At 40.8% G+C, this 27,861-nt stretch overlaps 1 protein-coding gene across 1 annotated transcript in view; it reads right to left on the minus strand.

Moving 5' to 3' along the window:
• Positions 1 to 27,861, minus strand: part of plekhh1 (pleckstrin homology domain containing, family H (with MyTH4 domain) member 1) — a 37,450-nt gene that overhangs the window by 6,234 nt on the left and 3,355 nt on the right. Inside the window, exons 2-21 of the mRNA XM_067614125.1 lie at positions 26,188 to 26,370; positions 15,317 to 15,379; positions 13,984 to 14,133; positions 13,802 to 13,885; positions 13,337 to 13,418; positions 12,412 to 12,594; positions 10,666 to 11,438; positions 10,427 to 10,505; positions 8,198 to 8,289; positions 7,864 to 8,011; positions 7,223 to 7,359; positions 6,546 to 6,656; positions 6,134 to 6,220; positions 5,586 to 5,744; positions 3,655 to 3,735; positions 3,202 to 3,381; positions 3,004 to 3,115; positions 1,593 to 1,705; positions 308 to 484; positions 12 to 109 (exon numbers count right to left, since the gene is read on the minus strand). Coding sequence (XP_067470226.1) covers positions 12 to 109; positions 308 to 484; positions 1,593 to 1,705; positions 3,004 to 3,115; positions 3,202 to 3,381; positions 3,655 to 3,735; positions 5,586 to 5,744; positions 6,134 to 6,220; positions 6,546 to 6,656; positions 7,223 to 7,359; positions 7,864 to 8,011; positions 8,198 to 8,289; positions 10,427 to 10,505; positions 10,666 to 11,438; positions 12,412 to 12,594; positions 13,337 to 13,418; positions 13,802 to 13,885; positions 13,984 to 14,133; positions 15,317 to 15,379; positions 26,188 to 26,331 — 3,053 coding nt within the window. The 5' untranslated portion in view covers positions 26,332 to 26,370. The remainder of the gene's footprint in view (positions 1 to 11; positions 110 to 307; positions 485 to 1,592; positions 1,706 to 3,003; positions 3,116 to 3,201; positions 3,382 to 3,654; positions 3,736 to 5,585; positions 5,745 to 6,133; positions 6,221 to 6,545; positions 6,657 to 7,222; positions 7,360 to 7,863; positions 8,012 to 8,197; positions 8,290 to 10,426; positions 10,506 to 10,665; positions 11,439 to 12,411; positions 12,595 to 13,336; positions 13,419 to 13,801; positions 13,886 to 13,983; positions 14,134 to 15,316; positions 15,380 to 26,187; positions 26,371 to 27,861) is intronic.

Raw genomic sequence — 27,861 nt, forward strand, 5'->3', positions numbered from 1 at the left:
ACGCAGCTCACCTTGGGTCAGCGTTGCGTTGCAGGTACTGTCTCAGGTACCAGAGGAAATGTTGTTGAGGAAGGAACAGAGCCACACACAGAGACAACAGCTGCCAGCACTACAGAAAGCGGTGGTAAAAAGAGACTTTAGGTAACAAGAACACTGAAAAAATCTCTTCTGTAAATTTCATCAAAGGAAAATGTTTGCCAAAAAGTTACAAATAAACAGAAATATCCACTTTTCCTGCTCTGTATTCCCCTCTTTGCTCTAACTCTTCACATGTATCTGTTTTATTTTTAGTGTACACCCGGCTGACCTGCGTGAGGGAATAGTTGTGTGGCGTCCGGCGGTTAGTCTGTTTGATGAGCTGACAGTACATTTCATTCTGCAGCTCTGGGTGCGTCAGACAAACTTGCAAAGCATTCTGGGCCAACGAAGTGTGGTAATCGACAGATGGAGACTCGACCAGCACGTTGATGAAGAGCTGACAGGACTGCAGAGGAGAGAAAAATTTCTTCATATTTTGAGACTGATGCTTCATTTCACTGCACTGCCAGCAGATGGAGTCAAATATGCACCAGACGCTCCAAACATACTGGAAGCAGCATGTTTTCAATGTATGTTATAATAGCAAAATAAATGAAACTGATGGCAAAATTCAGGTCAGATGAATAAAAAATATAGTGGCAAGAGGTCAGAAAGAGTTCCAGTTTGAGGATAGAAATGTGAACGTCATTATTTTTCCAAGTAAGCATTGTTGTTATGCACTGGGACAGATGAAGACAAAGAACCCATTTAACAGTTTTCATCAGTCTTGATCAGATTCATTAATACTTCAAAGGCATGAAGTGGAGCGCAGACTTGAAAAGCGCGTCACATCCATTCATTCTGTTTCTTTGTGTGTGTTTGGGACTCTGTTTTTAAGGCTGACTGGTCAAAGAGAGTGGCAATCTATTCACCCTTCATTCCTACAGCCTTACTGTAGTGGATGGGGCTGTGAAGCATGAGTCTGGCGGGGGAGGAAGGGTGGGGGAGGGGGGGGGGTTCTGGGTGGGCACACTGTGAGTTGAAAAGAGAGGAAAAGGATCTTCCATCTACCTACAAGGTCCCTGCTTCTGCTCTGATCCCATTTCTCCTCCCCCCATCCTGTGGCTTCGATATCCATTGCTGCCACTCTGAAGGCTCTGACCTCCCATGTCTCCTCTTAAAGGGGGCTCCTTTCACACTGGCTGTAAACCAGAGGAACGGTTAGCCTCAATCAGAGCAGATAATCAAGGCCATTATCTCTCTTCCACACTCTTAATGAGTTGGGGCCCCTCGTCCTTCAGCCTTTGATCGGGTTTAGAGGCAGAAGGGAAGAGAAGAGGAAGGCCGCGGAGCGCGTCCAGGAGTAGGAGGGGATAAAGGGGGAGCTACGGTGGGGACACACTGCACAGGAGTAGGATGAATAATGCCTTGAACAGACCCTCACCATGAGAGACAGATAAAGAAAGAAGGATTTGTAGAAAGAGATAAAAGGAAGATGAAAATCAAAAGTAAGTGGAATGGAACAAAAGGGAGAGGAAGAGACAGAAAGAGGGGTTAGAGGTGGAGGGACTGACCTTAAAAAGCTTAAGAGCCTCTGTCTGCAGAGCTTCAGAGGGCAGAGTGGTGAGAGGCGAGCGCAGACCCTCCTTACAGAAGCTCAAGGCCTCACTCTTCCACAAGGCAGATTCTGGGAAAAAAAAAAAAAAAGAAGAGAGGCGCGCACATAAACCCACGCAAACACACATGCACGTACGGAGAAACATAGAGATTGAATTTCAAAGCTATAACGACTCGACAGCTGACAAATATTCACACACCGTGTCCCAGTCGTAAACACTGTCTGCAGTGTGGATTAAAGCTGTCAGACATTGTGGATCAAAATAACACGTAGCACGCTACTGAGTAAATTTGTATCCACTTGTACAGGGACTTTGTAAGCCCTGCGCCTTTCAGTCAATTATCCATACTGTGTGTATCCAAGTGTTGCAAATTCATCTTCAGTGTTTTCAACAAAGAATACAGTGTTATTGGTACGACATTACTCTTGTGACATACTTGGATCACATGTTTTTGAGTTGTTAATTTAAATCAAATTTGAAAAAAAATCCAGCACCATTGCATGCAGACAACATGCTCCCATTCAAAGGGGACATATCATGCACATTTCCAGGTCTATATTTATATTCTGGGGCTCTACTGGAATATCTTTGCATTACTTACAGTTCAAAGAACTCCTTATTTATCTTATACTGGCCCTTTATGCAGCCCCTCAGTTCAGCCTCTGACTGAAACAGGCTGTTTTAGCTCCTGTCTCTCTAAGGGCCCCCCTCTGAAAGGACCCACTCTGTTCTGATTGGTTAATCTCTGCTGGCTCCAGAGTTTATCTAAAAGTAGTAGGATTTACCTTCTTTTTCTTGTTCTTTACTCAAAATGTCAACTTCTCAAATACATCCGTGCATGTTCGAGCCAACAAAGATTGTGGAACAGACATTTGTTTGTGGGAATGCACTAACAATCTGACGTCAGTCCGACCAGGGAAGTAGAGGTAACATTGCAAATAAAGCATTCAGAGCAGACTGAAGCCCTGGCTTTTGACTTTAAGGGACCATTTTTACATATGTTCACCTCAAGTTTTGGAACTCTGACCATGTTTAACATAGATATCTGAAATTATAACAGTATATAAATGACATAAAATCACAAAAAGCATGTTATGTGCCCTTTAAAAACATAATGCACATCTGCTGTTGTTATACATTAGATGAATAAACTTGTTTTGCATTGCACTGACCTGATTATTAACTGACTTTCAAGCAAGCCTACTAAAGCCTGCTTTTTGGGTTGATCGGTGCAAAAACACTCAAATGACTAATTTGTAATTAAGAATAAGTATTTCTAAATTACGGGTGAAATTACGTACTAGCAAAGGAGCATGTCAAATCTATAAGTCAACATATTTGTGTTTGACAGTGATGGATTTCTCACCTGGGTCTCCCTCTGCATCAAGGAGTTTACCGATGAGCTGCTCGTACTCTGTGCCCACCTTTAAGGTTGCACTGCTGCCTGCTGCCACAGACAGGTGATACAGCCATGTATCCTGTATAAAAAAACAGATTCTCATTAATATACAAACAAAAATGAAAGAACAAAAACAGTTTGAGACATTATTGAGACATTCATTACCTTCTCCTGCTTGGTGCCAATGAGCAGGTATGTGGGGCTCTGGTCTCTTGGCTGGACCACTAAAGTACAGTGCGAGGAGAGGAAACCTCGACTGCCCGTCTCATAGTCTTCATCTGAGTCACAGGAGCGATCTACTTCCTGTACTGATGCCTCACGCATCTGCAGCTGACCCAGAGGCAACTGAAACAGAGAAGGAGTTGGTATAACAGGGGCTTGAACAAAATAAGGTGGCAACAAGTTCTTTGTTCTTTTTCTTTTTCCAACACCAACTAGTTAGAAAGTTCATTTAACTTCTCCACCAATTATTTATCTGTCAAAGGCCTTACTCTGTACAGGTGAAGACAACCGTTAAGAAGCATGTATTTGCAGGCCTTAATAATAACTAGCAAAAGACAAAATGAAAAGCAGGTGAAGGCATGTTAAGAGTGAGAGAGAGAGGCATGTTGTATGAACCTTGTCTTCCTGGTTGCGATAGTAGTAGAAGACTTTTCCAACCAAAGAACACCACACCAGCTTAGAGTGTCCATGTTTGACCTGAAACATGAAGACAACAGCACAGACAAATATGAGAAAAGTTTCAGGACAAGTTCAAAGACTATGTGGCTATTTTTCAAAACAGTAGTAAATATAAGCCTGTGCATTTTTTTGTATTCTTTGAAACTCTGACCAAAAAGTTATTTCAAAAAAAGCTTGACAGATCAGGGTCAGAGAATTTCTGATTTCTACATCTGACCGGCAGATGTCTGAGGAGCATGCATGTAGGTGTGTAAATCATTTGAGAGCAACTTCAGTTACTTCCATTTGAAAATTCAAACAGGACTTTTTTTTGTTGTTTCCAAAGCAAAGTGACATCTGATTTCTGCCAAATAAAAACAGCACATCCACGCTCTGATTAACCTGCTGCGTTCAACTGCATTTTCACCAGGAATGCAGCTGCAGACGATAAGTATACGTCACTTTCTGAGACTGACTTAGTTTTAGAAATATGAATGGAGCAATGATGACACTGGAGGATGCCTTCAACACGAAGCCAGCTGTGCATCCCCCACAAAGGCGGGGTCACAACAAGGTGAACTACACTGAGAGGCAGGACAGCCCCCGTCTGAACTGGGATCACGTCATAACCAGCAGATCAAAGACAACTCGAAGGAAGGAATTTGAGGGTCGGTGACGGCATATGGGCTCCATCATCTCAGCTTGAGGTTGTCAGTCATCTGTCATCTGTCATAGACCAATCACACACACTCGTCAGATGCTTGAGTGTCTTAACTTTACTAAAAGACAAGCCTCAGCTGAGGAAAGGCAGGGAGAGAGCTAGAGGTGGGGGAATGTAGCATTCCAGCAGGTCTAGCCTCATAGCCGTGTCCCAACGTGAAGGAAGCTTTCAAGAATCTGCTTTGAGAGTGCTCTGTCAAACCCCCCTCACCCCAGAAACAGACATTTCTATACCTGCCTGAATGAGGACTTTATGCCCGAAAACACATGATTTCTGCAATGCTCTTTAGGGAGAAAGCCTATCCTCTTGCAACTATGCAATGGATATTCATAAAAAACAATTGAAAAACAAATAAATCTAACTACATAATTTCAGCAAATACAAATAAATACACACAGAGTTAAAACACTTTTTTAAAATATTGAGGTTAGATGGAATTCCAGATGCTTTAATAATTTGAGCTGAAACGACTTGTCAATTAATTAATTAACTGATACGAACTATTCTTAGTATTTGAAATCATGTTTTTAGCAAAAATGACAAATATTAACCTACTTAAATGTAAAGATTTGCTTTTTTTATGATAGTAAACTAAATATCTTTGAGTTTTGGACTGTGGCCAGTCAAAAAAGTAATTTTAAGATTTCAAATTGGGGTCTGGAAAACTGTAATGAGTATTGTTCAACACTTCCTGATATTTTATAGTCCAAATGATCTATCGATTAACAGTAAAAACATTGACAGATTAATCAATAATGAAAACAATCATTAGTTGCCTGAAAATTACGATATTAAATCCCATGAAAACTTATTTTCTCCTAGTTTTGATAGTTAAACTCTTATTGTCAACTCTTAAGCAATGACTAAGGCTCTTTTTCCCCCTAACTTTAAAGGTACCTCATGCAGTTTTTGACCACTAGGGGTGCTATGGAGCAATGTTTTATGAGAGCATACAGTAGCAGTGAGATACAATCCACTGATCTGACTGATGCTTAATGAAGAAGTTTGTTAGACCTCAAGGATATAAACAATGTAAAATTAACTTGTTTGTTTACAACAAAACTCCACAGGGTACCTTTAAATCTGTTGCTTTTTTTAATTGATCAGAAATATTCAGTATATTGTAGATTTGAGACCAAATGATATCTCATAACCTCTGCCTTCTGACCTTCGTAAGCCAGCCTCTCACGGTGGGCTTGGCAGTGGTCTCCACGGTAACCGGGCTGGTGGCCTGGACTTTGAGTATGTTCTGCAGAACCCTGATCCACTCCTCAAGGATGTTGGGTGAATCAGCGGTCAGGTAGAAGGTCTTCTTCTCTGTAATCAACTGATTAGACGAAAGGGAGAAATATGGGAAAAATGCTAAGCCAAGCCGACTGAGATAGCATCATCATGTCAGAGGAGATCAGAATCAGCTTCCGAAGAGCCAGGAAAACATTCCCAGCCAATGCTATACTTGATGTCATCTTAAGCTGCTTCTCTGGTATGCAGCAGTAAAGCTCTACTGTGATGCAGCGCTGCAATAATAGTGCTGGCGTACGTAGCTGCATGTGCCCCCTCACAACTTTCTTTGTTTAAGAAATACAAGTTCTTTATTGCAACAAAAAGGAGCCACTATGTCAAATATTTAGTCCTATTGAAAATTGTCAGTCTTTAAATGTTCTTACACCATCTTGAGTACTTTGCAATGCATTTTAAATGTGTTTTTCCACTTACTTGAAATGTCTGCGCTCCTTCTCCACGTACTATACGGCACGACGAATTGAGCTCAATCTGACCTTGAGGTTTCCTGATCACGTCACTCTGCAAACACCAACCCAAGAACACAAACACACACACACACACACACACACACACACACACACACACACACACAAGAGTCTTCATTTCTGTCCAAAATTATACAAGAATTCCATCAGAAACTGGAGCGGTCACAGATGCATTAGTTACATCTGACAGTATTGCTAGTGACAAGGTCTTTGGTCTAGGTATTTTCATGGTGCCTTCAACTGCCGCCAACCATTTCATAAACACAAAAAATTTTGAAATATCCTTGCAATGTTTTCTGTGGAGACAGCAAAACCTTAGAAGGAAGCAGAAAGGCAGGCTCGCAGTGAGACACACTCACAGGAGATTTGTAGTAGAGGATCTCTCCATTCCTCAGGATGAACCAGCGACGTTTCCAGGCTTTCACCTGACTGCCCATCTTCAGGAGGTACCCAGACTTCTCCAGCATCTCCTGTAGACACAACTGGTTAAAAACATTGTATACTATGGCGTGGTGTGTAAGATTTAGCACTTTGTTTTGAGGTAATTTTTATGTGAAACCTTTTCTTAAAGTCTCACTTCCATAACCTGCATTTGCTCTCCTTTTAGTGTATTATTACTTTTTGCATTGTCATTTTTTTTTAAATTAACACTTCTGGCTTTATTAATACACTAGTAGACAGAAAGCTCACCATCATGCACCTAACTTTTGGGTATTTTATAAAAACAATTCCTCCTGGATGTCCTGCAACACTGAAGCAACTTTATTTAAACTAGAGATTACTTATCTGCAGTACGTACAAAATAACAGCTGAAATGGATATAATCATATAATGAAATATTGAATATAATGAAATGAAATTTATGAGTATCTAATAATAATATGTGACCCAAAAATAAGACTGTTCATACCCTATTTGAACAACTCCAATGATTTCTTTATCATTTAGAGTCTGTGTTTATTTCAACTGGCACTGCTATTTTTAGCAGCCATCTTGATGATAGAATAATACAGCACAAGAGGACTCTTCTACTCACAGGCCCAGTGCTCTCACAGGAGTAAGACGAGGTCCGCTGGACTTTATGTTCTGGTTCAGAGTAGTCACTGTCCAGGGAGTAGGCATCAGGAGGAATCGCATAATCACTCTCTGAGCTGATGGAGGACATTGACACACCTAGGAGAACAGAAAATGGCACATAAAGGTTCAGTAAGAAAGGCATACAGACACAGGTTGGAGGAGGAAAAAACACAGGGAATGATTAATACATGTCTTAATTAAAAAGACAGCGAGCAACAGGTGGTTCAAGGCAGAAGGCTCTTAAATGACTTTACTTCTTCTTCAGTTAATGATTTAAAGAAGTGTTGAAGGTTTGGATTTTCTTCTTACAGGGTGCTTTTACTCACAGGAAAAGTTTCCAAAAGTTTGTTTATGTTTTCAGATCAAATAAGGAATTACACACTCTTCACTTGGTTCAGGAAAAAAGCCAAAAATTTTCCTATCAGCCTAATAAAACAATTAAAAAATTCCAAGGTTAGTTTAAAAATGCATTGCCAACAAGCTTGAAGAAATGCAGTTTCCTTGTTCTTGAAGAAATGACATTTTCGCACATGTTTTTTTTTTTTTTTTTGCTGATTTAATCCTGTCTGTATTACTTTAACAGTGATCCAGAATCCTCACCTCTCTTGACAGCCCGCGGGCTCCCAGGGACACTGCCCTTCTTGTCCGGACTCAGGATGGAGGTCCGTAAACTGGCCAGAGAGCTGCTGTCGTCTTCAGACCCGGAGTCATCATCAGGCAGAGGCACACTGCTGATCTGAGTGGCTTTCTAACTCACAGACGCATCAAAAGAGTAAATTATTTCAATATGGATGAAAATTGATCTCATGCCTATAACACAAAGTAACATACTGTAATTAATATAATCAAAACCTGAAGCACAGTAGATACAGTAGTAGATATCCCACACATTAAGCTGACAAGCTTCGTAAAACTTTAATAATAAAGAACTCACCCCTTTCAGTGTGGTATAGACTGGTACATTAATATTTTTATAGATCAGCTGGGTGAACGGACCTGCAGCTGGATACTGGGGCAAGCTGGACCCTGTAACATACACATGTCAACATTTATTCAAAATTTATTTTATTTAATGTTTTTTTTTTTTTAAATTTGTTTATGGAACAAGCACATAGCATGAAGCAATGCCGAGCCTAGTTTGCAACGCCCGTCTCTGGATGGAGATTTATATAAATACTCACAACTCAATAGAAAAGCACATAAAGAAGGATAAAAACACAGAATTATGCAATAAAAATGCCATAAAAACTTTATAAAAAGCATCTAATTATACATGACTATAAGACTGATAGTCAGTCCAAAACAGTCCAAAAAGATTGTTGTGTGTGTTTCAGCCACTTTCATTTATTTCATATCAGGTAGGTCTCATCAGATCTTTTTCATCAGACCTGAGAACATAAAACATTCATAATCAGTACATAATCACTACTCCTTCCGAGATTAGTGGGTATGTAAGAGATATCTAGTTACAAGATTTAAATGGGAGATGTGAGGGTAGCGTGGAAGGTTTATAGATGAATATCATGAGATGATGAGATGAGATGATGATGATATGATGAGATGGTTCTTGTCTATTAGGAAGTCCACCCAAGCTTGTGATATGAGCAGTGTATGAAATGTACCAGTGGCTCAGATTGGTTTGATAAATTGGAGAATATGAGAATAATTCTACATTAATATGATCCAAATCTATTGGTAATATAGTCATTCCTATATGATATACAGTACTGTGCAAATGTTTTAAGCACTAAAAATAAAGTGAGGATGCTTTTAAAAATAATGCCATGAATACATTTATCAATTAGCTTCATACAAAGTGCAGTAAACCTGAATCAAATCAATATTTGTTGTGAGAAGCTTTGTCTTTTAAACAGCAGCAGTTCTCCTCGGTACACCTGCACACAGTTTCTCAGGTTCTTGGCAGGTTGGTTGTTCAAAGCATCTTGAAGAAGTTGCCACAGTTCTTCTGCGTCTCAGTTGCTTCTGTCTCTTCATGTAATCCCAGACTGACTCCATGATGTTGAGATCAGGACTCTGTGGGGGCCAATTAACCATCTGTTACAGGACTCTTGTTCTTCTTGTTGATGAAGATAGTTCTTTATGACCCTGGCTGTATGTTTGGGGTCATTGTCATGCTGCAGAATGAATTTGGGACCGATCAGAAGCCTCCCTGATGGTACTGCATTACGGATAAGAAACTAAACATCTAAAATGCCTAAAACTTTTGCACAGGACTGTATGTGTAATAGCAAAGGGGATAAAGCTCTCTTGTTGGCAAACTAAGACAGGTACTGTAGCAATATGTTAAACACCCTTAGACTTAATATAGAGCAGTGGGTCAGATAAATCAACACTCTTGCTTGCAGCAGGACTCTTCAAGTACCTAAATGGTAAAAAATAGTCCTTAGCTAAAACAAAATAAAGCTGGTCCATGGTATTTATTTTGCCAGAGAACAAATGCTCCATCAACAGAAGAACCTTGAGGCCCAAACATGGGAGGAAGCTGAATAAGCTGAGCAAGCTATGACCGCAAACTAGCCGTTTGGCAGTCAGTTACGTGTACCTGGCAGTCAAGAAATTTAATATTCAGCGTGCTGTCAAACCTCACTGTCTGCATCCAGACAAAATGGATGATGACGGGACAGAAAGCAGAGCAGTAATTACACCCAGACCACGTCCTTTCATCGCAGATGATTAAAAAGCAGCCTCTCCCTCTGCTCCTCCAAACCCCTCCCCCTCCTGTGCTCTTCCTTGGCTCTTTAAAAAAAAAAAAAAAAAAAAGGGGGGGGGGGTCTGAACTGCCTATCGAAGATGAGCCCGCACCTGCACAGGTGTGTGGAGCCTCAGGCCAGAGGAAGTGACATCAAAGGCGGCAATGACAGGTCCAAACCAACCACACTCACCCCCCACAGCAGCTTAAGCATCAGCTGAATGACATGTCACTTCACAGCACCGACTCATCTCCCACACCGCAAGCAACACCACCCAGGCTCACGACACACATGCAGACAGACGAGCACAAACACACAGGGTTAGATATTACTTTAAACACTTTTGTTAGTAAATAGAATATAAATGGAGTTTAAATGTCTTTCTTTTGCAGAAAAGTGTTCAATGAACAAGTGGCGGGTTCGTTTCTTGTTTCTCCCTGCAGGGGACTCACCTCGTCCGGGGCCCCTGGCTCCAGGAGTGGCCTCTGATACTCTCATTCCTGACTTAGCCACAGCATAGATCCGACTCTCCTGTAGAGATCGACAAAGCCAGAAATATTTTTGGTATTGAGATCTTTGCTGAGCAAGTCTTTAATCCCTGTTGGTTCCTCATTAAAGATACAGTATGTTGACAGCATCAATAATACATCAAGCATGGAGAAGTTAAGTTGATAATACTTGTCTTTCATACCCATGAAGGAAAGCGATGTAAGGGAGGTGTTGGAGGCTTCAGAACTTCTGGATCCAACCTCTCCAGTTCCTCTGCGAGCCCCACAAAGGAGACTCCATCTCGGGAAGGGTCCTCTGATCCCGCACCCTCCACTACGCCATCCATGCTGTCAGAAAGCCCATCATCAATGTCTGTCTCTTCTACAACCTGAGAGAAGGGCGAGGTGGCGGTGCCGGTGCTCTTGAGTGTGGAGGAATTGGAAGATGGGGTCATGATGTCGATGTTAATGTTGAGGTGGTGAAGCCTGTCCAGGCTGGGCTGTGGCTGGCTGTAGTGCTTCTTGACCAGCTGGATGCTGTCCCTGGGGGTGAGCGGAGTCCGTACCTTGGGTAATGTCATGCTGGTACCTGACTGGTGAACCAGAGGCTGCGGAGGATTCGGAAAGGGGTTGTTGGTGGAGGGGGAGCGTGACAGGAGCGGGCTTTTAGGTGTTATTCTGTGGGGGGACTCTGGGGAGCTCGGTCCGTGGGCCATCTCGTAAGCTGAGGATGAAGATGAAGAGGATGAGGATGAGTGAAGGCACTGAGAGCGGAACTTGCTGTTGAGCTCATCCGAGGAGTTGTCTCTGTCTGAGCATCCTGCCTGACCCTCTGGGCATACTGGGAGCTCTGGTCCACCGATGGAAACAGGACTGCTGGGACCCTCCCTGCTCCGACCCTGAGAGAGAGCATTGTGTGCTGCAAGGTCTCCGTGGCAAATCCCTTTAGTGGCCTGTTCAGGAGACCTTTTCACATCTAAGGAAACAGAATATGGGGAAATGATGTTAAAGGAATAGTCCACTGAAAATCTGTTGTACGTTGTATATTCTAACAATCATTGCTTATGCCTTCGTTGCACCAGGTATGGCTGCATCGCATTCCAGCTGCAACACAGCTTTGTTCCATCCTCTGCACAGCTTCATACCCCACTGAGAGTTTCAGAAGTGGGGCGACTGAAGTCAAGCCAGCCGCCTTTTAAATTCAGTCGAGCTGTTACTACAGTAATTACAGTAGCCTAAGCCAAACGAGGCTACCATAATGACTGCAGTAGCAGATTTTGTTACTTGCTCAGATTTTTGTTGATTTGGTAATTTTTCCTTGATTTTTGTGCTTCTATTATGGGTAAGTAAGCTATGTAGTTAAATGGTTTCTTTATTTGTCTCTTTTAATTGAGTTTATTGTTGATATACGATCGCTCTGTGCCGTTCCTGTGTCTGACTTGCTGCCCGGCTCGATCTGCTCTGTGCAGCTTGATGCGGCTTCTGTCAAAAATAGACTAGATCCAGAATATATAGACTGCATATGTTTAGTGGAGTGAAGCAGAGCGCCACTTCTGGGATGCTTCTGAAATGCGTTGCAGCGTGTCTGGTGGGATCACAAGCACTGACTAGAGTGTAAAGGCAGACGTAAAATAAAAGAACATAAAAGGGAAATGAAACTAACATTCTTATTTAAAGAATAATCAAACACAAACAATAGCTGTCAGTGTAGTCAGCAATGCAAATAAAAACTCAATTTTGGGGCTTAAAAGTTGAGCTAAATTGTTTTGGATTTCAACGAAACACATTTTACAAAAACCAGGAATGAGTTAAGGTTAGATTTTGGCTTGCAATCAGACTCAAGATCTTTCCACCATTACCGGTTCTGTTCCGGCCATGTCTTCAGCTCAGCTCGAATCAAAAGCTCCCTGCTACCCATCCAAAGATAATATGAATTAAGGGCAGCACACCTGTTGGTGAAGTCTTGATATTAGAGGCGGCCCCACGAGGACCTGTCTGTCTCCAGCTGTCATCTTGGGCAGGTGGTGTGCCAGGGCAGCTGGGAGGAAACAGCGAACCATTTGGCACCAGGTGGGTATCCATTACAGGGGAGGTGGCAGGAGATCCAGAGGATGCAGGTTTCTCCAAGAGAGCTGAAGGAGAAAGAAAAATCCAACAACTCAGTTTTTTAACCACCACATTCATTCCCTACTACTTTTACTTACTTATTCTTATCCAATGGGTGACAGTAAAACCATTTAAATTCCAAGATTTCCAATATTACAAGCAAGAAATATTACAGAGCGCAACTTTCCAAAGCTCTCCGATGCCACTCCTCTTCTCCGTTTACTACACTGGCTCCTTGTTGCAGCTCAGCAACAAAACACTTGCAATTTAGCTTTCTAACATGCTTTTAACTGCTGTACTTTACATTTTTAATGACATCCAGCTCTTGTTCCTTTTGAGTTTGAATGCACTTGTTATAAGTCACCTTGGGTTAGAGTTGCAACAATTAGTTTGGTTAGTTGACAGAAAATAATCATTGATTGTTTCTGTCATTTTCTCAAGAAAAAAGGCCAATTATTCTCTGGTTTTCGCTTCTCACATGTGAGGGTTTGCTCATCTTTAGGTTTTGGACTGTTTGTCAGACAAAACAAGCAACTTGAAGACATCAACGTGGGCTCTGAGAAATTGCGAGTGCCACTTTTTCACAATTTTTAAACATTTTATAGACAAAACAATTAATGGATGATGAAAATAATTGTTAGTTGTAGGCCTACTTTTGGACAAAGCATCTGCAGAATGAATATGATGGAATGTAATGGGGAAAAAAGACTTTTCTCTTTTCTCTATCATGTATAGTGCAGTTTTCCAAACACCTACAACAGTACTCACCTTGTAGTTTGTCCTGTAGCAACATTATTTGTTCTGTGTGCTTCAAGTTGGCCATTTTCAGCTGCTGGTTTTCCTGCTCCATCTGCAACAAGGCACGTGTGTATCGTAAAAAAACACGACTCAAAGTAGTTTTGTAGCATCTACCGTAAAATATTTAAATGATGTATTTCTGGAATAGTTTGTGTTATCCTGTTATGAAAGCTGAGATCGTGATTGAAATGTGTATGCTTAAAACAGCTTAATTTCAGAGATGCATGGGTAGTCATTTACAAATAACTATTTTTAAACTCTCCAACTCTGTGCCAACTGTTTGCAGATAAAGACAAAAGTATACAAACAGCTGTAGATAATTCACTTTTAATCATAAGCATCTCTTGCTACCACAGATAATGTCTCTCAGCATGCTGAGGGCTTTCCCGAGATCTTACTTCAGTCAGGTGTGTATCTCTACATGTCTGAGCTTACCTCTCTAAGCTTAAAGGTGACCCAGTCTTTAATCTTGGCAGCCTTCTCTTCAATAATTTTTGCCTCCTGGGCTCTGACTAAGATCTGTAGTCAGAGAAAACAGGGTTTGTGGATTATTTCAACCTACATTTTATGAACATAAATGGACATTTCTGCTCTTTATCGGATGGCTCCGCCCATACCTGTTTTTCCAGCTGTATCTCTAATCTCTTTATCACAGCATCTTTTTCTTGAACCTGATTGGTCAGGTCTTGATACTTTCTGTACAACGAGCTCTCCGATTCGCTGGTTTGTATGTTTGCAGACTTCAGCTTTTCTTCCATGACATGGATCTGAAATGCATAATCAGAGGAGTGAATGCACAGGCACGGCCGATAGACTCTCATTTGCATGGTTTGTTTAATTTTGATGGGCAAGAAGAAAACACCAAGTATACTTTCCGTCAACTCTGATGAGAAAAAAGCTTTCTAAGCCCTTACGTATTTCTTGTTTTTAAAGAGAGGGGATCATTAAATTACCACCAACAGAAAACACCTGGTAATGACAGCAAATTGGTGATAAAACCCAACAGCAAGAGAGACAGACTATGTGTCATATGTAGGACGTTTGTTATCCTCAAACCACACACTCCTTTTGTAAAGTCCCATCAAAGGTCGACTCCTACTTAGTGGTTAGAAGTCAGACGAAAAACACAATACCCAACATGTGTGTGTGACGTTAGTGCTCCATATTTTGGTCTTTTTACAGCACTCACAGTCTTTCCAGCCTAGAAAGTGGACTTTGAGTTCAGCTTTTTTTTGCTGAAATCACTCAATGTGTTGAATATGATGCAATAAAATTTTAAAAATATATTCATTTGTTGAGGAAAAGGATGACTACGGCATTTAAGAATGTCACAAAGATTATACTGACAAGAATTACTGTATGTTTAATGAATAATTTGATTTAAATTGTTGGTTTGTTTTCTACTTTTTAAAGGGGTAGTTACGGTTTATTAAAACTTGGGTGTTATTTTTGTAGTTTTGGCCATCATTTCTATTAGTTAAGACAGCATTATATTTGCTGAAGTATATTGCTGGGATCTGGGAATAGGGCAACATCGCTACCACACAATCTGGCAGGGCAAGAAACGAATGATCAGACAGGTTGTAAACACGCTTAAAGTTTAGCCAGATTATGTAAACCACTTTTGGGAGGTAAAACAGAAAGCAAAAATATCTGAAATGTCAGTTATAATCTTAAATCTGTGCACGGATAACGACGGCCAGTATGACAGGTCAAAGTTGTCAACCAGGAAAATGGTGAAACTGTAACGGATGGTTATAACAGACAGTGTGGGTAATAATTTTACTATTTGTTGTTGTTTTCTCTTCCTAATAAGTTTATCTAACCTGCTTATGATTCTTGCCCTGTCAGACTGTGTAGCGATGTCGCTGCAAAGTTGTAAAAAAGCAGTCTAATCTTTTAATATTTCACAAACTGTGGACAAAATAAGGATGAAAACTGCACCTCTACCTGTTTCTCAGCACTCTCAGCCCGCTGGTCGGCCTCTGTCACCCTCTGCTCTAGCTCCTGCATCTGGGATAGAGACAAAAGAGGTTACCATGGTTTCTAACATGGGTGGTGGGGTTAGGGTCGGTCACGGGAAAATCCTGAGATCTCAGTGACTCCTTAAAGGTGGAGATGGACTCCCTCCCTCTCCATAATAGCAGAATAACATCATTCTGTGCAGTGAAGCTCAAACATCTACAACTGCAGGAACAAGAAGAAAAGCATATTTTTGAGTGGAAGGCGACTATAAAGAAGAAAAAATAAACGCCTACAGTTTGAACTACAGGTTCTGGAAAGAAACACCCCGTAACCTGCCACAAAAGGCCCTACCAGACAGATAGACCACCAAGCCAGACCTCTGCCCACGCACACCTCCAGATGCATGTAGACGCGCTTAATCCTGCAGAATCACTACTGTCATAACGAAGACATTTAAAAGAGTGATGTGGTGGGACGCTTCAACAAACCAACAGACTTGAAAGCATTCCTAATCAAGAAAATCTTGCTGAATCAGTAATGCAATGGTGAAAGTGGTTGAGGAAAGGAAAAGGCAAGGCAATATGAATTCCACCAGGAGGGAGGAGGGTCAAACATGAGCCAATTAAAAGAAATACAAGGGAGAGAGCAGCATAACGAGGATAATCTTTATGCAACTTTAAGAAACTTTAGGCATGGGACCAAGCAGAAAGGCCCTCAGCAGAAGCTGACAATCTTTCACGCTGCTGCTGCTGGTCAAACAACAGTGTGGTAGAAGAATGCTACCATGCGTGTGCACAAGCTTGCGTCACCTTTTGTGCAAAAAGCATGCACGCTCATGCTTTGCTTTCAAAGGCCAACACTGTCCACCCTGCAAGTATGCACACATCTGCAAGTACTCTCTCTCTCTCTCTCAGCCCCCAAACGCTCGCACACACACACACAAGTTCAACACAGGACACCCTTTCTTCTGAGTTCAGTGACCCAGCTGAAAGGAGAACAAACATACTAATGGATTCACTCTGCTTGAGAGATGCATTTGAATTCCTCCCGTCATCTTTGTTCTCCTTCCCTTTTGTCTTTCTCTCTGCCTTCTCGTCACCTCCATAAAGGCTCCCTGATTCCCAGAATCCACCACTCACAACATTTGAATGCTTTCTCGCAGCCAGATTACCACTCAAGAAAACCAGAGCGCGACTGCAGGAGAGGCGTGGGCGGAAGTTGATGGTTAGTGGTTGGATGACTCCTCAACTCAAGGTCAAAAGCTGCTGTCATGAGTCAAAGGTTTAGCTGAGCTTGAGCCAAAGAGGAGCAAACAGTACTTGTCCTCCATTCAAGAAACAAAATTAGCAGCAGGCAGGGAGCACTTTAGGTGAATATAAAGTACCTCAGGAGTCATAATGTTGGACAGATGTGAGAAGTAGTCATCAGAGGAAGCCATCAGAGAGCCTCAAAAGCTCACACATCTTGTTTGAGGATAGGTTAGAGGTCAGGAGATAGTTAGACACTGAGTCATGGGATTATGGGAGCTCCGAGTGTGAGGCCAACACAGAAGTCTGGCTAGAGAGGGTGTATATGCAAGGAACTGGAACTACAGTCATAAATTAACTTTATTAAAGTAAAGAGTACTACACTCTGCAGACTTCCAAAGAAAGACTGCAGTGATATTAGGACTCAACAAGGTTTATAAAGAGAACAGCCTTCGCATTGCGAGTAGGATTTAAGCGACTTGATTAAGAGTATTTCATGGCGGCTGGATAGAAAGAGGAAAACCATTAAATGTATACTAGTGGTTCTCAACTTTTTTTTAAAGACGTACCCCGACGGCCCCATCAGATGAACTCCTCCCTCATCAACACCACCTGTCATGTTCCAAACAATTTTCTGTTGATTATAAAACATTTTTTGATAAAAATTAAACTGTCAGTGTTTAGATTGGTTTTGTCAAGTTTGCATTTGTATTATAAGTGGCAGTAGCTCGATGTTTCAACCATCTATGCAATACTTTTAGCTATTTTAAAGGCCCCGCTCCACTAAAAAAAATGTGTTTTTCTTATTGTTACTTCAGCTGGATGTTTGACTGTGCAGAATGATGTATGTGCAGAGTTTAGACACTAGAAGCCTGTTTTAACATTAATCTGCTGAAGGTGGAAAATTTCTATATGCTCACCTTAAAATCTGAGTTTAAGACATGTACATATGAGCATGATTTGTGACATCACAACTAGCCTCCTGCACACATACACTGAGAATGGACTTCACAGTGAGATAGGAGACATCTTGAGTCCAGAAGTTAAGCTTTGAAAATAAACATATTTTCTTACTCATAGACTCTAGAGATTTTGAAGATTTTTTAACAAAGTAATTGAACTTTTTCTGTCAAAAAAGTATTTTTATACATGTGTCACCAAACATCTGTGGATGTTTCACTTCTTTTCTTTTCCCAATACTTTTAGCTATCTATTTCAACTGTTTATCCATTACTTTTACATATTCATTACTTTTTGCTATTGTCAACCACAACATGTTGTTCAGGTTACAGCTGACTCAATATGTGGTTATATAAAGTATTTTCTAATTGCGTAATTTCTATTTTTTAAATTAGTTCTTCTTCATCACAATATATCCACAGTCCTCAGGTGACTGGAGGGTGAAACCTTTAGGCTTTTGGATAATACAGACTGTCTAGGCTTGTGTCGGTCTCTCTCTGTCTGTCTCTGTGTCTGTTTACAACTGTTGAGGCCTGAGGCGCTGAGAAGGCGTGAGACAACTACTGTATGTCTGCTATCCAGCATCTGTCAGGCCACAGTGCCCCAGACTAGTTGCTACTGCTGCTGAGAAGGCTGAAAATTGATGGGGATGTGGGTCATGTTTCAAAAAGCTTAGCAGTTTGTGAAGTGTGGTGACATTCTGGACTTTTCTTACTGTCAACAAATACCATGAAAAGACTAAAACCAACCAACCGATGAACTGATTCTACTAACACGCATTACCTGTGTAGCAAAAGCCATAGCTTATTTTTTATGCCATAGATTTCCATTGTCATCCAAAAAAGCATTAAAAACACATCAGTGAGCCACATCATGGCACTGAGTGACATGCTGCGTCACTACTATGAACATGGGCACTGCAGCTTATGTGTCAATCCCACATACACTCTCCCAGTGCCATAAACACACACTAACGCATCAAATCCATCGCTGAAAATAGTCCCCAACAAATGCATTATTTACTCCTGTCTGAGTATTTCTTTCTACTACAGCTAAACTACATTGCCAACGTTATTTATGAGGTATTTTTTATATATTTCTCGAGAACCACTCATCCAAACAATGTCACACATTGACATTGCACTTCCCTGTTTCCCCAGCAATCAACCCGCCAGGTATGACGTAGATCAGATGAACGGTTCTCTAGATATGCGAAGGACAAACTTACATACATACATGCAGACAGACAGACAGAGATTCCTTGCTTTATATAGAGAGATAAGAAAACTGTAGAATATCACAGGCCTTAACCTTCAATGTATGCCCAAACTATCAAAACAGATCATGACAGAGAGATGTCATGATCTGAAAAACATAGAGTTTTGCAGAATGCTGTGTTGTGGAGGCCGAGCATCAGCCGCCTCTGCTTTAGTGTGGAATCCAGAGGTGAAGATAAGACGGGAGCAGGCAAGAAACAGCAAACAGATCCGTCACAGCTAATTATCAGTTTACTCTTAATGCCAGAAACAAGCTGACAAAGATTTTAGTTCAGATGCTTTAAACCCATACTTCAAAATATCAAAGGTTTTCCCTGATTATTTAAGTCTGTCAGCATTTCTCTCACTCTTCCTCTATATTTCTATACATCATATACACACATCATATGATCTTTGTGGCTGCAGCAGGTCAACACTCCACTTATAAATAATGTAAGCCTTGCAACTTCTTAACTTTTCAAGTAAAAATTCACTTATTTCAACTTTCCAAAAGGTGAAGATTTGCTGCTCCTCTTTATCATATGAGACAGTAAACTGAATATCTTTGGGTTTTGGACTTGTTGGTTGAACAAAACAAGACGTCTGAATACATCTCCACTAGCTGTGGGAAATTATAACAAGCATCTGCACTATTTTCTGACATTGCATTCATTGATTAATCAAGGAAATAATCCGCAGATTATTGAATAATGAAAAGAATTGTTAGTTGTAGCCCTAATCTTCACCACATGGTCTGAAGATCATGAAATTGATCTTTGCAGGTTCTTGGCTCCACATAATGGCAACACCGGTCACGAAGGGCATTACTCGGAACAGTAAAGAAGGCAGAGAAGGAGACAACTGTGAAATATCTGTTCACTGAGTGTTCACCTGCCTCTCAACCTTTAATCATTAACCCTTGTACACAGCTGATGACTCCGGCTCAATCATTAAATCTTAAAAAAAAAAAAAAACCCTGGTCAAAAGAGGAGAGGGAGACTGAACAGATGAAGGGAAGAGAAGTAAAACACTGGTAGAGAGTAAAATGGAGACTAAAATCACCAGTACTTTATCTGGAATACTGTGTACTCTGAGTAACCTCCGATGAACATAATGCCCTAGGGATTTTATATTAAATTCACATTAATGATTAAATAGATACAAGAGTGAATCAGTGAGAGTCCTTATGAAGTGGTTGTTGGAAAAAAAAAAGCAACAGATATCTCTGTCTTACTAATATCCCTCAAACTCACAGAGTTAAACAGAGGCCACAAAAAAAGCTGACCAACCTCTGCATGAACAGACTGAGGCAGATGAACTATTAAACAAATCCTCTAGTGAAAATAAATGTTTATACACACAACTGTGAACCTGGTAACCTCTCTGCAGTCTTCCTCGCTGACTGATACCACTGGCCTGAGTCAAATCGCAGCGTTTTGCTCCTCGAGCCACGTGAGGCGTGTGAAGGAGATTAATGTAATTTGTCCAGTATTAGATTAGCCAAGTCGTAATGAAAGGAAACCTTGAAGTAGGAATACCATCCAATTTAAAAATTCCTCTGTCTGTATACGTTACTCTTATATTCTGGGACCCAAATAAATGTGAAACACTAAAGCCAAACTTCATGGATTTATTTCCTTAATGTTCTGTCTTTGTCAAACTGTTGTTGTTAACTTTTCCTCTTGAAAGGTTTTGGTCGGTTTTTTAGTGGATTTTGGATGTTTTGATTTGTAGAAATCCTGTCCAGTATTGTCATGAGGTCGGTCAGCTGTGACTCTAAAGACAGTGGTTGTATTTCTTACATTTTGAGGAGGGAATGTTCCTCCTTTTACCACTGTTTTCCTGGTCAGTGTGTATATTACCTCATTTTACTGATGTTTACTAAGATTATTTATATACTTAAATGAATCATATGTACTTTATAGTTAATATGTCTTAGATTTTTGTCTCGTCATATCTTATAATTTTTTGATAATGTTTAGTAAATTTAGTGTTCATTTATACTTTTTTTTGTTTGATCTGTTGAGTTATGATGTCAGTATGATGTCATCATTTTGTGACCTGGTAGTTTCCAAAACGTTGCCTGTTTTATTCAGTCCAATAAAGTACTACACTGACAAAGTATAACAAAGTATATTTACTCAAATACTATACTTAACCACACATTTGTACTTTACTTGAGTACTTCATACCACTTTATGCTTCCATTCCACAATATTTCAGAGGGTAATATTGTACTTTTTGCTTCACCACATTTATTTGACAGCAATAGTTGCTGGTTACATTAAAATATAATGAGCTTACATAAAGTAATGCTTCATTAAAATACTTCCAAACAGTATACAACAAAGTTAAAAATGAAACATGAAACAAATTGAACATATATTATACACATAATATGTTTACTTGAGTACCACTTTCAATGTATGGCTTAGTTATAATGGGGTATTTCAACAGTGTGATATGATATTGCCTCTTTTACTTACTAATATAACTATAACTCTGAACATCTCCTTCACCACTGCAAATTTGTGTTGTCAGCAGCCGTAAAAAGCCTTCAGCAGTTCAAATGCAGACTGATTTGTTTGTTGTTTGACTTAAATCCTCAAATTAGTTTTTCATATTTAAAAGTACAGCCACTTCAGCACCAGAAAACATGGCTTATGAGTCATCCTTCCAAACTTTCTTATTGTCTGTGGAGAAGTTCCAGTTTTTGTAGGCCACCCGCTGACAGCTGTCAACTGCACTTTCCCAAATCAGTAAAAACTCAAACAAATCCTTAAACAGGCTGCTGTAATCGTCCTGTTAAACTCCTCACGAAGCAAATGGGGCATCTCTCTCTCTCTCTCTCTCTCTCTTTCTCTCTCACTCGCAGTCAGCCTCTGGAGATAAATGCCATGTCACAGGCAACCACGTCAACTTTTTTTTTTTTTTTTTTTCTCATGTTTTTCCATACCAAAGTGGGTCAATGCGTAAAACACTCCCAACTTGGCAAGAGAGGAGATGAAGAGCGTGAAAGCAGTCTTTCCAAACAGCAATAACATGACGGAATCGTAGTCACTCAGCACCCCACCCCCCCCCCACCCCACCACCACCCCATCCCAAAAAAAAAACTCAGAAAAACACACTCAGCAGCACGGGCCTCCACTTAAACCGCGCTGTGTGTATTTATGTGTGTGTGTCAGAGTGTATATATGTGTGTGTGTTTATAAGGGAAGGAGAGAAAGAAAAAGGGAGAGATTAATTAGCCTGTTTTTAAAAAAAAGGGATTGTATTCTCGGCAACATGGCCAAAAAGAACAATTAACAATAAATACTGTGTATGCTACGTATTAACATGTGTTTTTATGGGAGAGAAAAAGGGAAGGAGAGTAATTAGTCCATTTTCAGAAAGGTTGAACTCCTTTCTATTCTTGGCATCATGGCTGAAACGAACAATTCGTATGAGTAACACTTTCTAAAAAGTCGAAGCGAGTTGCAACTCACGGCCTTCGTAATGATTAAAGAATAAGGAGCATCTGTTCTACTGTTTTGTTCCCAATGTCAACAAATCTGATGAAAAGACCTACTGAAGATGTAGGTCATTAAAGGAACAGTTTGACACTTTGGGAAATACACTTAGTCACTTTCTTTCAAGAGTTAGATGAGAAAATTGATGCCACTTTTCATGTCTGTGCTTTCAGTGCTCAGCCGGAGCTGGAATTGATTACCTTAGCTCTCTTGATTAGTTCTGTGTAGCGCCCCTCATTGTAATGCCAAGACTCTGTGAAGTCACTGCTCCCGGCTGTTGTTCGCCAAGAAAAAGCTGAAGTTACCTCCCCGAAAAACCACAAATTGCTGTTTTTACATTTCTGTTTATGTAAGGATTAAGGAAACATGATAAAACAGCTTTAGAAGGTCTGGTGGGTGTATTGTTGAACTTTGGATGAAGCCAGGCTCCCTTTTTCCTCCCAGCTTCAAGTCTTTGTGCTAAGCTAAGCTAATAGCCTCTTGGCTCTAGCTTCATATTTAGCTTACAGACATGAAAGCGGTGGTATTGATCTTAAACTATTCTTTTAAAAATGGATCACAAAGTTTCCTTTTTAAAAAAAAGAGGAGTAAAGAGGAGAAAATTGTACTCTAACAGGAGTACAAAGAATTATTTGGGCCATTTGGTCTACTTTCAGCTGCACGCTAATACACATTTGGCACGCTAGTGAGTATTTACAGCACCAAAATGGTACACGTGATATTGACTCAAAATAAACTACAGTGCTCATGTTCATCATAATGAAGGCACATGGCTCATTGGTTTTGAATAAAATGGCACAGAGGCATAAGCTCAATCAGGCTTTGGCTACACGTGTAATACTTGTTAGTAGGATAAATTTATTGTTTGTTTTTGGTATTTTTATAGGATTTGTTGACAGCACCGCAGACAAGAAACACTAACATATATATCACCAACCTTATCCTTGAATAAGTAATTTATTCATCTTTTATGGATCAGTAATGAGCTAAAAAGAACTTTTAGGTTGCCAGGTTGTAAAACTTCTCTTTGGCTGGTGTATATCTCCCTCCAAGGTTATTGGAGTAATGACTTTCTTTCTGTTTCTCACAGTTATAAACGTTAGAGCGTGTGTTTGTGTGTTTTTTGTGCTGCATGGGATCTCAGAGTGGAGCTGGAGGTCTGACAGAACCTGACAGAGGACACAGCAGGGAGTCGTCCTGCTCTTATCAGCCACCGGGTTATGTTTGGACTGTAAACATCCTGCTGACTGACTGAATGAACCACTCTCTAGCTCTTCAGCATTAGATGATGCAGAAAGTGAACCACTGTGACACTCCAAACAAAAGTAGCCCCGAGCTATTTGGTTCTTTAAAGACCTGTGGCTTGTAAAGCTACAAAGAAACCAAATGAAAGCTGTAGAAAAGTCAAGACAGGAAAACAGATTTTATGCTACTCAGATCACTCCGTCTTCCTCTAATCCAAACACTTCCACTCTTCTACCAACAAATCTTCAGGACAGAACCGAATCTCTCGATGACAGTTGATTACTTTCCAAAGTGTCTGGTAGTCGGACTCGGGGTTTACAACAGCCACAACTTTACAAGCTTTTGGCCGGCGGCTGGCGGTTATTTTTCTCAACTTCAGGGGGAAGCACCAGCGGCGATGAGTTAAATGTTAAATATTCGTTTTGGCTGAAACTGTCGCCAACCTCTGATGACACAGAATGAGTGGACCAAATGTTTACTAAATCAGTTGAGTAATCTCATCTGTCTTTACGCACACACATAAACATACAGTCATCCACCCCTGCTGGATTTCAGCTGATTCACATGCTTTAATTGTTTCCTCATGCATAAAAACACATAAAAACACCATCACATCACAAGAAGACGATTAAGCGTGTCTTACTTCATTTAAACTTGAGGCATGACATGTTTCTCACACTGGTAAAAAACAGCCACACAATCACTACATATTCCACTATTCATACAACATTAGTGTCAGGTCAATCATCAGTTCAGTCATGTGATGCACGCTGTACCTTCAGCTGAACAAAGCAAGCAGAACAACATACATTCGTGCAAAAATTCACTTATTCCGGAGATTTTTGAACTTCATTAAAAGGAGAGCAACTGGACTGAAACAGTCAAGAGCTAAACTGCAACACAAACACACACACAGGGTCTGTTGCTAACTAGCTTACTTAGCTAATGTCTGTGCAGCTGGTTCGTTGGTTGTTTGGGGTGAATCAATTCAGACTGCCAAATGGTCCAGTGGTCAAATTTAAGCCAAACATGCAAGGTGAAAATTCAATTCACTTTCTACATCTGCCCTTATAAAAAAGAGAATCTGAACTAAAGCTGCATAAACAATTATTTTCATTAATTGATTAATATCAATCACTGTTTCCCAAAGCCCAAGATCCAATTTAAAATGTTTTATTTGTACCAATAGTCCACAACCTAAAGATATTCAGTCTATTATCACAGAGGAAAAGCAGAAAATAATCACATTTCAGAAGCTGGGACAAGAGAATTTGGGGATTTTTTCTTTTAAAAAGACTCAAAATGTTAGTAAATTTTCTCTCAACTAGTCAATCAGTCAACTAACCATTCCAGCTCTACTCTGAACCTCTTTAGTTATGTTTTATGATAAACCTGCGGCTTTCATTTCCTGCCTTTAGGGCACTTCAAGGTTAGAGGTATTGATTTCAGAGTGTGTGAGTGAGAGAAAGCTGTCAATTTACAGGTCAATATGTGATCTGACTCTCAGCTACAGTCTCAAGCTCTTTGTAGTAAGTCAAAGGATTACGTTTTTCTGCATAGAAGCTGGCAGGTTGTGAGAAACTCAGCAAACTGGACTCAGTACACCTTGGACAAACCACACTTCCCATCTGGCTTGGGAATGTTGCGGAATACCCCCGGAGGAGCTGAAGGTAGTTTCTCAGGAAAAAGACATCTGGACTGTTCTGCTAGGATTGTTGCAATCCTAACGAGTTACAGGAGATGGCAAAAGTCATTCTTAAAAGCTGCTATTATCACTATTTTTATATTAACAATAGATTAAACTCTTCTCAAGCATCTTTCAGATCATTGTTTTGGGTTTACTGGCTACAACTTCCAGACACAGGCAGCAGATAACCCCTACTGTACACTACCTACCCAACACAACACTGCAGACAAAGTGAGCGACTAGCTGGTGAACATAGTGGACCATTTAGCTGCTAAAGATCCCAATATTTCCCTTAAGGAGCTGTCAAAACAGAGCTAAAAGGAGAGTCAATATTGGATTTACATCTACCAGGTGGCCAGAAACATGACTCCAAAATAAGGCTGGATGTGTTAATAAGCAACTGTTTGCTAACAGGTTGCTTATTTCAGACTTTTCCGCTGCCTCCAATTAACCAAAAGGAACAGTTAAAGGTGCAGTTTGTAGAATTTAGTGGCATCTATTGGAACGGACTTGGCAGATATGGAATATAACATTCATAAGCGTGTGTTTTAATTAGTGTATAATCACGTGAAAATAAGAATCATTGTGTTTTCGTTACCTTAGAATGAGACCTTTATATCTACATAGGGAGTGGATCCTCTTCCATGGAGGCCGCCATGTTGCACCGCCATGTTTCCTAGCCCAAAATAGACAAACCAAACACTGGCTCTATATAGGACCTTTAGCATTTTTCATGAGTTTCACAGCCACTGTAGGTTTTCCTACATGCTTGGAAGGGGAGGAGGGAGGCGGATATTCAGTTTGTCGCAATCTGCAACCTCACTGCTAGATGCCACTTAATTCTGCACCTTTAATGCAGGTTTGACTACAAACGAACCTCTCATCAGAAGACTAAAACTCTTATCAGAAAAATTCTGCTTGTTTTACTACCCATGATGCCTTTCTCTCATACCTTCTCTGCCAGCAGCTCTCGGATTTTCCCTGCTTGGAGCCTGAACCTCAGCAGCTGCATCTCCAGAGCGATGCAGCGTTTCTGCCAATCCACGCTGGCTGCTCCAACGGCTCCTGCCCCACCGCTCTCCAGCACGTCAGCCATGGCAACGATTCAGATCTCTGCCTCTGGACTCAGACTGGACTGAAAGACAGAAAACACAAGGCTTCTCAGCACCGCACGCTTGTATGGTTTGTCTGATTTGAGTTTGCTGTCAGGTATCAGCTACTATGTAAATAATATCCATGTCCTAAGTGATACTTCATATTTAACTTGAATTATTGTCTTCTGTTCACAATAATAAGGCAGTAAATGACAAATATCACCCCGGACAGGATACACAAATAATCCTGTGATGGTATTTCCTCAAGCAGTCCAGCTTCTGTTTTCATTTACAGCATAAGAGGAGAAAAAAGTGATTTAACCTCTAAAATGCTCCACGCTCACCGCACTTCCCATGATTCACTGAGGAAATGTGAGTAAAGCAAACACTATGAGTCCACAATGACATGAGTTTAATGAAAGCTTCCTCTCACTTTCTGTGTTGTTCTGTGACACATCACCACAAAGAAACATGCTCTGCAAATACTTAATTCACATACATGTGCGCAGAAACAAACACACGGCTCAGAGGGATCACTGGAGCTCAAATCTTTCTTTCCTTTTCGTCCGCAGTCTCTCCACATGCCCACACACACTGAACAAAACCTCAGTAGGGAGGCTCTGTGTCAGTGGGGGAGTTGGGTTCATGCGTGCCGGCTCCCAGGCCTGCCAGCTACAAAGCAGGTCAGCACTCTGCTTTTTAACCAAATTACCTACTAACCCAATCCCCTGGTCTCCCCTCCTCCACTCCCCTCCCCTCCTCACCCACCTCTCCCTCACCATCCAATCCCTTCTTAATTACAAGGCAGGAGTGAAACGAGATCCTGCACGGCACAATAGTGTCTTTCTGCATGACAGTCCCATCACAGCTAGAGAGGGGGGCCGTCAGCTCGCCTAGGCAAAGAAAGGAGGAAAGAATGTGTGAGAATGAATGGGCCGAGAGCTGAATGTGGGAAACTGGGGCGCTGAAGTTATTTTTACCTGAGGAGGATTGACTAGTGGCTATTTTTCTCTGGACAGATTCTCATTCACAAAGGTTAAGGCCCTACTGTCTGAACTCAATAAAAGTCGTATTATCTTGAGATAAAAGTAGCCATAACGATCAGCTTTGGGGTTTCAACTCACGAGAGTTCAGTGATGCTGTGGAGATGTGTGAGACTTTGTGCGGAGGTTTGCATCTGCATGAACGCAGATGAAGTAAAAATGAAACCAAATGAAGTTTAAGGGTTAGAAAGGCAGTATTCAGACAGACTCAAAGTGTAGCCAGACACCGTCAGCAGAACACCAGACGTTCAAAGTCCACTAACTATAACTGCACTATAGCGCTCCCTACAATTAGCATGCTCATAAATACAGGCCTAGCAAACAAATTACAGAAGTCATGCATGTGGAGGTTTCGCTAGCTGACCGCTGCACCCAGGCTGGCCAGTCAAGGTCTAGCTACCGCCGTCTCCCTTTTTCTCCGGGGCAGAGTTGAGGGTATGAAGGTCAAGTAAAGAAGGACGCTGGCGTGAGGAAAAGGAGAAATCAGTC

This window comes from Thunnus thynnus, chromosome 16 (genome assembly GCF_963924715.1).
Source record: "Thunnus thynnus chromosome 16, fThuThy2.1, whole genome shotgun sequence".
In the NCBI taxonomy this organism is placed as follows: domain Eukaryota; kingdom Metazoa; phylum Chordata; class Actinopteri; order Scombriformes; family Scombridae; genus Thunnus; species Thunnus thynnus.